This window comes from Camarhynchus parvulus, chromosome 24, assembly GCF_901933205.1.
Source record: "Camarhynchus parvulus chromosome 24, STF_HiC, whole genome shotgun sequence".
Lineage (NCBI taxonomy): Eukaryota > Metazoa > Chordata > Aves > Passeriformes > Thraupidae > Camarhynchus > Camarhynchus parvulus.
In genome coordinates, this window is record NC_044594.1 from 245,163 (window position 1) to 257,050 (window position 11,888).

General features: G+C 52.8%; 2 protein-coding genes across 3 annotated transcripts in view; both read right to left on the minus strand.

The window, feature by feature from the left end:
* KMT2A (lysine methyltransferase 2A) overlaps window positions 1-8,215 on the minus strand; it is a 40,269-nt gene extending 32,054 nt beyond the window's left edge. Inside the window, exons 1-2 of one of the 2 annotated variants that reach the window (XM_030964807.1) lie at window positions 7,557-8,215; window positions 700-769 (exon numbers count right to left, since the gene is read on the minus strand). In XM_030964807.1, the coding sequence (XP_030820667.1) occupies window positions 700-769; window positions 7,557-8,180 (694 nt within the window). In that variant the 5' untranslated portion in view covers window positions 8,181-8,215. The remainder of the gene's footprint in view (window positions 1-699; window positions 770-7,556) is intronic. The other variant, XM_030964808.1, reaches the window with a different exon arrangement.
* A 2,420-nt stretch (window positions 8,216-10,635) lies between these two features.
* ATP5MG (ATP synthase membrane subunit g) lies at window positions 10,636-11,867 on the minus strand. The gene is made up of 3 exons (XM_030964938.1): window positions 11,727-11,867; window positions 11,366-11,526; window positions 10,636-10,808 (listed from the first exon to the last, which is right to left on the minus strand). The coding sequence occupies exons 1-3, from the start codon at window positions 11,788-11,790 to the stop codon at window positions 10,710-10,712; spliced, it is 324 nt and encodes a 107-aa protein (XP_030820798.1). The 5' UTR covers window positions 11,791-11,867; the 3' UTR covers window positions 10,636-10,709.
* Between the last annotated feature and the right edge of the window lie 21 nt (window positions 11,868-11,888).

Genomic DNA, 11,888 nt, shown 5'->3' on the forward strand with positions numbered 1-11,888 from the left:
ATTTTTTTAAAGCAGCTCACAGCCAGTTGAAAGAAAAAAAAAATCCTTCCTTTCGAGTGCCATCCATCTGCACTGCTAAGGGAGAGGTCAAGAGAGCAAGAACAACCTACACAAGGCTGATACAAGACAATTTACTAAAAACTGGTTTTAGCTTTGAAACACAGTTAATACTCAGCACTGACTTGGAGCCGTCAAGCACAAGACTTGATTGCCCACCTTGACCAATGCATTTCAGTGCACTCTCACCAAGTCCAGCTATTTCAGTTCTGGATCTTCCTTTGCACTAGCAAGGCACTCCACCACAGTTTGCGGTTGAAGCCAAGCTGAGCAGATGATTATGGTGGAAGAGCAAAGCGCTCTGGTGAGAGCATTTATTGACAACACAGGCAGAAAGGAGTCTACTGAAAGATACTAAAATAGTCAAACCAGTTTCAGACCCTTACTCTTTAAATACCTGCTTCTCCAGAACACTGACATGAGGTTGCAAATACTGGTTTCATCAGTATAACTCTTTTACTCAAACTTTCCCTGCTCCTTTACAGATCAGACCTAGTGAATCCAAAACTAACTGTATTGAATCTAAAGACTGGTGTGGCTTTTATGCTGGATGAGATTTGATGGAACAAACAGGAGAGGCACAGTAAAATCACCACAAAAGAAAACAGAAAGTCAACACCCAATCCTCCAACTTGATCTTACCTGTGGGGGACCTGGTGGGACTTCGTACTTTGACTTCTTCATCTGAACCAAAACCTAAAAACTGTTCATCCTGCAATGAGAGAGCAGATGGAAGTTTGAGGACATGGATATTAATGTTGAAGTGAACTCCACTGTGAATGAAGCACAAGAGGATTCTAGAGGATTCTCCTTACCCAAAAAAGATACTGGCATTTGCTCTTTTAACAAAGAATTGCTAAAAAGGAAATACAACTTGCAGCAGAGATGACAAGAAATCCAAAAAAAGCAATGATAAAGTAACATAAAAGAAACAAAATTATGCCAGAAGACATTGCTTCTGCCTGAGACACCTTGCATCACACAGAACCCCAGAAGGCTATTCCCAGAAAGGGAGAAACTAAACTTCAGTCCTGCAGCACTGCAAGCGGAGCACTGCGGATCAGGGACACGCCTGCCTCCGCTCCGGAGCACGTGGGCTACAGCAGGATGTAAACATCGCTGGGTGCTGCAGCACTGCCTGCGTGGGCGTGAGCAGGGAAGGGGTCCCCATCCCTGACACAGGGAGAAGCTGTCAGTGGAGACAGATGTGGGCTGAAACCCAGAGAAGGCACTGAGAAATAACAAATACCTAAGAACAGTCAGGTTTAGAAAAACTGAGGGATCAGCTGCTCACCCTGTGTGATTTCCTGACTTGCACTGGCCTCCAAGTTCCTGTGGCTGCTACAGATCTTTTCTTCATTTTGTTATTCTGGGTCCTAAAGTCATTATTATTTTATCTCTGGCTACTAAATCAATACTTGCCATATATTTGACAATCACCTGTCAATCCATGATTACAACTTGCATTATTTTCAAGCTGAACTCTGTTATCTTGCTTTGTCAATGTAAGATAATGTTTCCAACATTAATACTGGCTAAATAAAATGCAATGTTTCCAACATTAATACTGGCTTTGTCCCAATAGCCTGGGAATGATAATTTTTTCCATTTCTTACCAACCAGTCACCAGAAGTATCTACAGCAAAAAGGCTCCTTCCACAAAACAATCACTTCCGCTTCATTTACAACCACAAGTACTATGACCAATATGTTACTTGTGCTTGTGTGTTCAGTGGCATTCCTGAGTGTATTGGTGACTTCAGAATGGTCACTATCACTAGCTGGGAAGGCAACCCTGTGACCTGTCAGAGATTATGAAGAAAGCCACTTAAGTATCACTCAGCATTTGCCAGGCTAAACCATTCAGCTGGCCATCACGTGCCAAAATGCAGCTTTGAGGCAAACTAGGCAGAAACGGCCTCCCTCCAGTTTTTCAGAAATGTCATGACAGATGGAGAGTGATTAAAAACCATGAAGATTTTGAACATGGCCTCATTTACCTGAAAAAAGGCCACTCAGGATTATAAATTAAAGGATGAGAGGGAAGGCTTGCCTCGTGCCAGACATGAAGACTAACCAAGCACGCATGGGATGATCTCTCTGTGGGCAGCACATACATTTCCCATTCAAACATTGCACTGTCCCAACTGGGTTCAGCTTCAGAGTTGTGCACAGATAAAGAATGGCCTTTCCTGAAGTAACCCAGCTACTAAAGAACAGAGAAGTTGCAAGCAAATGTCTGTCACAATGCTCTTGAGCAATATTACTTTTCAAAAAATTTCCAGTTAAAGATCTCACAGGAAAATCCACCTTCAAAGGAGAAACTATCCTGCAGGCACTAACTGATGTTCTGATCTCTGTCTGAGGAATATCAGTGTAAACCATACCACTATGGATCTGTGAAGTTGCAAGGGGCTCTAGACCAGCAATGCAGCCGCTCCAATCATTACCTGGAAAAGTTTATTTTACAATAGAGTCACCTGACCAATGCTGTCCTTCCTATTCCCCATCCTGGGTTTGGCCCAAGTTAGACAGCACCTCACTTTCTTGGAAAGGGATAAGCTATTTTTAGAAGCTCATTCAGATGCCTGCTTAGTGACTGCAGCACAACATCTACCAGACTCCTCTGCTTTCAGCAGAGTAAACACCCTTGGAGGTTGGCAGGTAGTAACCCTGAGACAAACATTGGGTGTTGGAGCAGAGCAGAGTCTGCTGGGAGTTCAGGGAGATGCTTCCCAAGCCACTACTTGTGATGCAATTTCAATAATAAACAGCTGAGCACTTGGGGTGATCGTCATGCACCAACTCAGATGAGGGGACATTTGTCCTTCCATTGTTTAATTCAGCTAAAGCTTTGACCAGGAGTGATGCACAGACTTTGCTGGGGCTTCACCTGGGAGCAGCACTGACCTACAGAGAACGTCCTGAGATCCCACAGCTGCTCTTGGCCTGGTCACCTCCACATGACAACCCCCAAACTACACTGCTGCAGGCATCACCCATGGCAACACAATGGTGATTAGGACTGCAGCTTCCAGAGTCCAGGTTTTCAGAATTAGAAAGAATATATTGCTCTTTATGGGGCTGAGGCTCAGGGTGTGTCTATCACAAATGTGTTACTGAGAATACAGATCTGTTTTGCCAGAGTCCTGGCTCCAACCTGGATGAGAAATTTTGATTTATGCTTTCCAATCTGAATACAGAGGAATGCTTATTAGAACACCCTGAAACACTCTCATTCTGGTCACAACAAGCTTTCAATAATACCACTTCCAAGGAAGAGAGTTAGTCAAACCACTACCTACAAAGATCAAGCTTTCAGATGGTAAGAGAAAAGCTCCACAATTGCTGTATGGATGCATTAAAAAAATCTTTTGTGGTGGTAAACTCATCTTTCGATCCTAAACATATATTCCTAAAGAAACAGTACTAAAGTCAAACTATGCTCAGTAGCTCAGCTTGGGGGGAACAGCTAACCCTGCTCTGGGAATTCTGTGGCATCCATGAGAAGTGATGAACCACTAACCTGTTTCCTGCAACATGGTGCTGTGAAACCTGCAGTTCAGCACTCGGGTGCCAATATAGAAGCATTGTTGCAAGTCTGTCCCAGGAGCTTTCCAGCTGAAGGAAGCACAATGTCCAAAAGCCCCTGGAACAAACTCACCAGTGCACAGCTGCTGTTCTGAAATTGCCTTACCTGCCCACTGCTGGTGCCAGCGGGATGAGCCAAATCACCTTTCATTTGAAAAGTTTCCCAAATTCCTAACAAACTTCCCAAAACTGCTCCTCTGAGGGTTTGGAGCACTGAACAAAGTGCTCCAAACCACAAAAACAGAAACACTGATTTTCACACATCTGACAAAGCAGTACCCGAATGTTCAGGAAGGGAAAGTGCACGAAGGAGCCTCCATCTCTTGAGCCATGACCTGCATCATCCTCACTCACCATGTGTCTCAGACATCAATACCTACAGCAGTCCCCTCCCTGTGCATGTGCAGTGACCACCTTACCCCATGACAGGAAAGGCTCTACACCTCCAACTCACACATTAAGCAGTCTGGAGTGACCATTCAACCTAACACTACCTGAGGAAATTTTGAGGCAAATAGAAGAAATTATCTGTACTTCCAGCTCAGGCATGACCCTGGCAGCAGTATGGAAGCTAATCCTTACCCCCAGGACATGGATCTGGTACCATTTCCAAACATTCCAGGCATCGTCAAATATCCATAACTCCAACAGTCACCTCATAAAACATTATGCCCCAGGTATAATCATGGAAGTGCTACCAGGGACACCACCATCACTACCACATCCAACTGCCAAACCTGAGCTTCTGAAACTTTCAGCCAATAGATTTATGGAGGTAACTGTCAGCATGCATTCAGCACACGCTCAACTTTTACGTCCCAAAGCTTCAATCCCCTTCACAGATGGGCAGGAAGTTCTAAACTGACAGGCAGAGTAGATATTTAAAAACTACTTTTATGCTTCTTTTATACCAAATATTGACATAATGAACCAAGAAAATGCAATCATATTTTTCTTGTTCCTACAGTGCCACTCACACCAAGCTGAAAGGTTAGTACACAGTACAAATGCTACTGTTCAACCAGTTACAGCTTCACGGCGCAAAAAGTCCCCCAGCAATTCTTCTGGTGTTAAAATTAAGTATCAGAATGTGGCTCCTTTAATGTGAGCTGGTTTCGAGATAACTCAGTGCAAGACTGAGCTGCAGCAGAAGACAAAGCTTTGTACAAAGTGACCTGAATCTGAGGAGAATGCCCTGACACCCCAGAATTCAGGCATCTTTTAAATGAGAAACACAGTTTGCTATGTACTACAAAACTGTCAAGGAGACAAGACTGAGTCTAATACTTGTTCTGGACAACATTACTCCTGCATCTAACTTGGTGGTAATATCCAATTTCAACAGGTATCTACACAAGTGCAGACAAGAATGAGGTAGAAAAAAAATAAGCATGCGGAGCAGAAGTTGTACATAAAAAGGTAACACACCTTCTTCCTCTGATTGCCACTGGCTCCTCAAAACAAGTGCTCAGAGTTTATTCCTGATGAGGAATAATGGCAACTCGGTTGAATACTGTACCTGGCTTGGCTCAGGAAGGATCCTCAACCTTGTGGAAAAGAACAGCATGAGCACCAGGCATTTACTGAGAGGACATGGTGAGCCCTAATATGAAGGGGTCTTCTGGAAGCCCCCTTCTAGAAGAGCACCTCCCCCAGAGCAGCTACCACACGGGTACCAGAAACTGCACACAGCTGCCCTCTCCTCTGGAGAGACCAGAAGCAGCACCCATGTGCTAGCTGCCTACATGTGCCAGAGCCCTTTTCACACCCTCACCCCCATCTCACAGAGAACTTGTACTGCAGGATAGAAAAAAGCAGCCTCTGGTGACTGTAATCTTCACTAGGACTATGACAAGTGCACAAGTCACCAGCCAGGAGAACTAAATGTTGTGCTTCTTGAGCATCACCAAAGGAAATGAACCAAGTGGGTGAGTTAACTCAACCTGAATGTTGGAGAGGATCTCCTCTGAGTATGCCCAAGAGTACCAGCATGCTGTAAATCCAGAGAGAGGGGAAACACCTGGGGTCTGCCCCTGCCTGGCTCATGAGTGGTCAGACAAAACTGAGCTACAAACAGCAAGCCACAAATCAATCTTTACCATTACTTTCTACTGTATGCAATGTTATTAGAGAAAAGCTATTAGCAGCTAAGTAGAAAAGTGATGTAATAAGCAGAATTATTAAAATCCAGGAGACCCTGTGTAAATCAGCTGCCACACCTACAATGCATTCAAGCTATTTTACTTTAAAGCAAAAATACCCTAAAGGCTAAACTCAAAAAGATATCTCAAAGATGTTTTAGGGCTTTTTTGAGATGCAAAAATATACTTGAAGACAACTGGAATTAAACAAACCACAGCCCAATGTCATCTTAGAAAAAAAAAGTAAAGAAAAGGAAAAGAAACAAAGCAACTTGCCTCCCCCCACAAGAAAAACCTCCTGAGTTATTAACTCTGTGGTCAGCTTGGTTAGCCAGATCTCAAGTCATTTCTCTCCCTGAACTAGCACTGGTGAGATATTAACTGCTTCCCAGGGCACTCCATGAATTCCATCAAGCCATGTCTACTGCAAACAACAAAAAAGAGAAGTATCCCAAAGTGCAGCCCCAGAGATGATGGTGTTAATGAGAGCAGTGCAACTCACACCCCAAAGTCTGCACAGGTGAGGGCAGGAGTGTCCCCACGCTCAGCTCTGCTCCTGCAAACACAACCCAGCTCCTCCAGCATCGCAGCCCGCGGGAGCTGCCACTCTACAGGCAAGGAACTCCTCCAGCTCAGCCATGAGCCAAGAGCTCCACTTTAGGGCACCCAACAGAAGATGCCAAAACCAGGCCAGAAAGACACAAGAAAACTGTATTTTCATGTATGTTTTAATGAACTCTGCTACGGCCAGTCATGGGAAAGGAAACCAATTGGTCTGCATACAGACAAAATACAAAGATACATTCAACCTACCCTACAGCTGACAACCTGCCTGGAGAAGAAGACACAGAGCTGGCCCTTCAAAAATCTGTAATAAATCCCTCCTGGTACAAAAGACCTGGGGAATTCTCTTGCCGGCGCAAGGATGCCGCTAAGGAGCGATGCAAAACAACTGGGGGAAAGCAACGCTGCAGCTCGTAGTAACACACCCCCATCATGTCTTCCCTGTTCTGTCAATAGGTGGGCTGTTGTCGCACGCCCACTCCGGCTGCCTCAGAAAGGCTTAAAAAAAATGAAGGGAGGAAGAAGAGCAACTCAAAAAAAAAAAAAAAAAAAAAAGAAGAAAAAAAGGAGCGCCAGCGCTCCTAGTACCGGCGAACGGCCTCTCGCAACGGGCCCGCCGCCCCAAGCTCCGCCTGGGGCATCCACAGCGGCGAAAGGGAGGAAGAGGAGGAGGAGGAGAAGGGGGAGGGCCGGTGCGCGACACCCACCGCCGGGCCCGCAGCCCAGCCCCCTCGAGCCCCCGCACCCGGGGAAGGACGCGTCACCCCGCCGAGCATCCTCGGCACCGGGCGCACCGGGAGGCCCCCGGCCCATCCATCCTACCTCGCTCCCGGCAGCGGGCTGTGCGCACCGCATCCCGCCCCGCCGCGGGCGCGGGAGCGGCGGGAGCCGGATAATGGAGGCGGCGGCAGGGAGGACGCACCGGCGGCAAGTCGCGTGCGCGGGGAGGGACCGCGAGGGCGGCCGGACCCGGACCGGCACCGGGTCCCGCCCGCCGGGTCCCGCCACCCCCACGGCCCCCGCCGGGCGCGCCCTTTGTGCGGGGCGCGGGAGGTGTGTCCGGCGACGGGCGGGCTGTGCGGCCAGGGCTGGGTGGGTGCGCCCGGGTGTGTTCGGGCCGCCGCCGCCGGGGCGTCGGGGATGCTGCGCCCGGGACCCGCCCGCCCGCCGCGCCCCCCGCCCCCGCCCCGCCGCCCCTCTCACCTCTCCGCTGCCCGCCTCGGTGCCGCAGGCCGCGCGGAACCGCCGCAGGTTGATGCCGATGGTGGCCGAGACCTGGAGCGCCGCGTCGAAGCCGGGACCGGCCGCGGCCGCGGGGCCGCCGGGGCCCGGCGCTGCCCCGCCTCCGCCGCTTCCCGCCGCCCCGCCGGAGCATGGGCCGCCGCGCTCGCCCTCGCCCGCCGTCGCCGGCGCCGCCGCAGGTTCGGCGGGCCGCAGGCTATGCACGGCCGGCACCCGTAGGCGGGACCCCCCCGGGCCCCGGCGGCCCCAGCCGCCGCTGCCGGGCCGGGCGGGGAAGCGCCACCGACCGCTGTGCGCCATCTTTACTGAGAGGCGACGAGCCAGAGAGCGGGGCCGGGCCGCACCCCGCGCCCTGCATAGCGCTTCGCCGGCCCGTGGAGGCGCTGCATAACAACGGGTCCCATGCAGGTTGTGGGGCTCCGCCATCCCGCCGCCCCGGCACATGAATAAGCCATGCTCGATCAGTGCTAGCCCGGGATAACGCTGGGCGATATGCGGGGCCCCAGGCCCGAGCCCCAGCGCAGCCCCCCGTCCTGGATAGCGCAGCCTCGGGCCGCCGCGGCCCCTCATGGCTCGCAGCGCCATACAGGCGCAGGGCTCCTGGCGAGCCGGCCCCGGAACCTGCCTGCCGCATACACGGGCCGCTGGCAGCCCTCATAACCCCGGCGGCGATGCCGGGCGGGAACGGGAGCCCCGCGCCCCGGACCGCGCATACGGCATAGGCGGCGCTGCCGCCCCTGCATAGCGCCCGGCCGTATGCGGGGCGCGGGGCGCGGCCCCAGCCCGGCACGGCACAGCCCGCGGTCCCCGCCGAGACCCTCCGGTGCTCGGCCCGGGACGAGCCGGTGCCTGCGGGGGCAACGCGGCCCCGAGCAGTGGTACCGAGGGCGGGCGGCTTCGCCCTGCCCTCCCGGCCCCGGCTGTGTCCTGCCTGCGGGCCCGCGCCCTGCCGGTGCCGCGTCCCGCTGGGTGCCACCCCCGGGAGGGAGGCGGCGGCGACAGCACCGGGCTGGCAACCCTGTCGTGCACGGCACGGCGAGAACAGGGTTAACATCCAACAAGTGCCCACCGTATTCCGTGAGAGCAGCACTGCAAACACACGGATAAGATGTAAATCCCTCTGCCTAGGGACATAAAATACCCATTTTCCTCCGAAGTTCATCAGCTGAGGGCAGGGGAGGGAGGGGCGGCAGGAGGCTGTTTGTCCCCGAGAGAGGCAGCCAGACACTGTTCTGGTGTTTGGGAGGACGAACAAGCTGCTGGAGCCCTTTGGGAACACAGATGCTGCTTCTGCCTGGGGTTCTGCTGTGGCAGCGGGGCTTGGGGGGACTGCTCCCGAGGACTTCATGGGAGGAGAACTAAAACTAGATGGTTTCTTCGTCTCCAGGGTCAGGAGCATCTTTGAGCTCTCTCAAGCTTTACTAGTGCAGCTTGATCCCATCCTCCCACTGAAGCTTTTGCCAGGTCAGTGCTGGTGTGAGCTGCAGCCCCCTGAATGCCCACCTGAGCCTGCTCTGAGAGGGGCATGTGCAGACAAGAACAAGTCCGAGATGAGAGGCAGCTCTTGGAGCCAGATCAGACAGGCTTGCCCTCGGTGAGGTTCTCTTAGGTTCAGAATCCTCCTTCCAGTCAAGTTCACACATGACATCCCATATGTGATCGCCCTCTCCTTGAAGAACATATCCTGCAGAATCTCACACCAGGGCCTGCCCCATTCCCCTCGCTGGTCTCTACCTGCTGGGTGAAGAGTTTGTGACAACAGGAGCAAAAAGCTTGTGGGGAGGAGCAGTTTTGGAGGCCATCATTCGCCCCTGCTCAGCCAGAGCATTGGCTGCAGCCCTGGTCAGGTTTGCTGGGGCTGAACAATCACGAAACTGTGCAGCACCAGGAGGAAGGAGGGCTGTGCAAGGAAGGCGTGGTGTCCTGGCCAGGCTGGTGGGAGAAGCAAGCGCAGGACACAGGGCTGGAAGGGGCTGGAAGCACAGGTCCAGTCAATGCTCTTGTTGCAGACTCCCCCACAGAAGCTGAGGAGTTCACTGAGCCTCAGTTTTCCCATCTGTGGCATGGAAGTGACCTGTGACCAGCTGTGACCCAGAGCTGCTGGGGCAGGAAGCTTCTTTTTAACAAGAAAGACGAAAAGGTCTCCATCCATGCCATGAACAACCTTACCACGAACTGCTTACCACATCTGGAGTGTGTGAGCTCACCTGCACTCCTTGTCAGAAGCACACAAGGCCTCGTGCAGGGATGAGCTGCTGAGAAGGGCAGCAGTGACATACAGGGACAGCAAGTGACATGCTACTGGCACAGTCACCCAGAGACAGCAGGGTCATTGAGGGGTCTGTAGGTCACCGTGTGCACAGCACAACACCCACAGGAGCAAAGGAGCAGCAGGACAACAACAAGCATCAACAAGGAGCAATACTGACTAAAAGCATCTTCTAAGACAGTAAAAACAGGCTGCTAGCTTCAGAAAGCTCCCAAAAATTATTTTCTGAACATGTCAGAGCACAGGGTACTCACCAGGTTTTGTAGAGAACCCTGCAAGAGCTGGCTGACAATGAGCAAGGTGGTAGAACCCCAGACAGCTCAACTTTTGGCCAGTGGGAGCTCAGGTGACACATGCAGCAAAGCTCTGCTTACTTACACAGGCTTCCACTGCACCAGTCAGACACCAACCCAGAAGAGCTATGTTCCCTATGCAATAAGCCATGGAAGTTGCTTTTGATAATGTAAAAAGTACTGGAACTTGATTTTGGGTCCCACTAGCTGATGGGAACTGCATTCAGGAACAAATTGAATGTTTCCCCTTTGAAGCCTCTGTTTGATTTTGGGGCTCTCAGACCTCCCCTGGAGCCACAGTTGGGACACAGTGAGTGTCCCAGAGTAAACAGAGTTCTGCTGACCAAAAGTGATGTCACTAAAGCACTCTGGTACCTTGGGCCTGGCCCTTAGACCCCTCTTGAGGAGCCATCCCTGCCAGTGTTGCCCCCAGGACAGGCTGGCACCTGTCAGAGTACCAGACAAGGATGACAACAGCTCAATCAGCTCCTAGTTTTATTGTTGCAGCCCCCATTACAGACCCAGCACTGCTGGCACTGCTGAGGTGAGTGCTCACACGTTGTACCCGATGATGCCGCGCTTGCCGATGATCTCCCCGATGTAAAACCACATCAGCACCTCCGTGGCCACCAGGCCATTCCTCAGCGCATCCTGAAAGGAAAAAGCCACTGCTCAGATCCCACACTCCCATAACAGCTCCTCCCTCATTCCCACTGCCACATCCATGTCCTCCAGCAGTTCTCAAGGTGAAAACCCAGAAGTGCAGCAGTGTTTGCTGTGTTCGACCACCCCTCAACGTGTCCCATCACATAAATGTTCTACAGCATTAAGCACACTGTCAGCTATTGATTTTGGCTTTTTACAGCCCTTTCAAGGATCATTTCTTAGCCCACACACCGCAAACACACTAATTTCAAGGCCAACCGATGACACAGCTGATCCGGAAGGCTGGGCTCATTCAGCCACCTATGGATGCTCCCTTCTCTAGGAGCAGAGGGGAACAATCACAGCCTGGTCCAAGCAGGGAAGAATTAAAGCAAATAAAATAAAACACTTTAAATTCTGGTCTCCTGAATTCCATGAGCTTCATATGTCGTTGAGAACAATTCCCACTGCTTCCCAAGGCAGGAGCAGAGCATGTCCTGGGTGGGTAGGAGGCTCCCACTGGAGCTGCGCCCCGGCACTGTCGCATCCCGCCCCGCCGGTACCTTGACAGTGAGCTGCGCCAGGCGGCCGCTCTGGAAGGCCCTGACCAGGCCCTTCATGCTGTCGATGGCCCGCGGAATCTCGGCGGGGGTCGGCGGGGCCAGCTCCACCTTGGCGTAGTACCAGAACGTGGCCAAGCGCGGCTTCGAGTACGTGACGGCGGCTGCAGGAAGGGGAGCGGAGCGGACGGTGTTTTCCCAGCGGCGGGAGCCCGCGAGGCCTGCCCGGGCCCGGTCCCGCTGCCCTCAGCCCCGCGCGCCCCATCCCCTCCTCTGCGCTCCCCCCGGCCCGCCGTCGCTCCCCTCACCTCAGCCCGCCCCACGGCAGCCCCGCTCCCTCCCCGTGCCCTGCGCCGCCCCTCACCGCCGATGAGCTCCGGCCCGCGCTGCACCAGCCGCTGCACCAGCCCCTGCGCGGCCTTGGCCATCGCTGCTGCGCGCTCAATGTCACCGCCGCTCACCGCACCGGCGATCGCCACGGGCAGCCCGCCGCGAGGACCCCGGGCCACGTGCGCGGGGCGGGGCG

Coding starts and splice junctions, on each gene's coding strand:
- ATP5MG (XM_030964938.1), bottom strand. CDS start 11,790: ATGGCCAAGGCCGCGCAGGGGCTGGTGCAGCGGCTGGTGCAGCGCGGG. Junction 11,527..11,726: donor CGGGCCGGAGCTCATCGGCG/GTGAGGGGCGGC, acceptor CCCTTCCTGCAG/CCGCCGTCACGTACTCGAAG. Junction 10,809..11,365: donor TGGCGCAGCTCACTGTCAAG/GTACCGGCGGGG, acceptor TTTTCCTTTCAG/GATGCGCTGAGGAATGGCCT.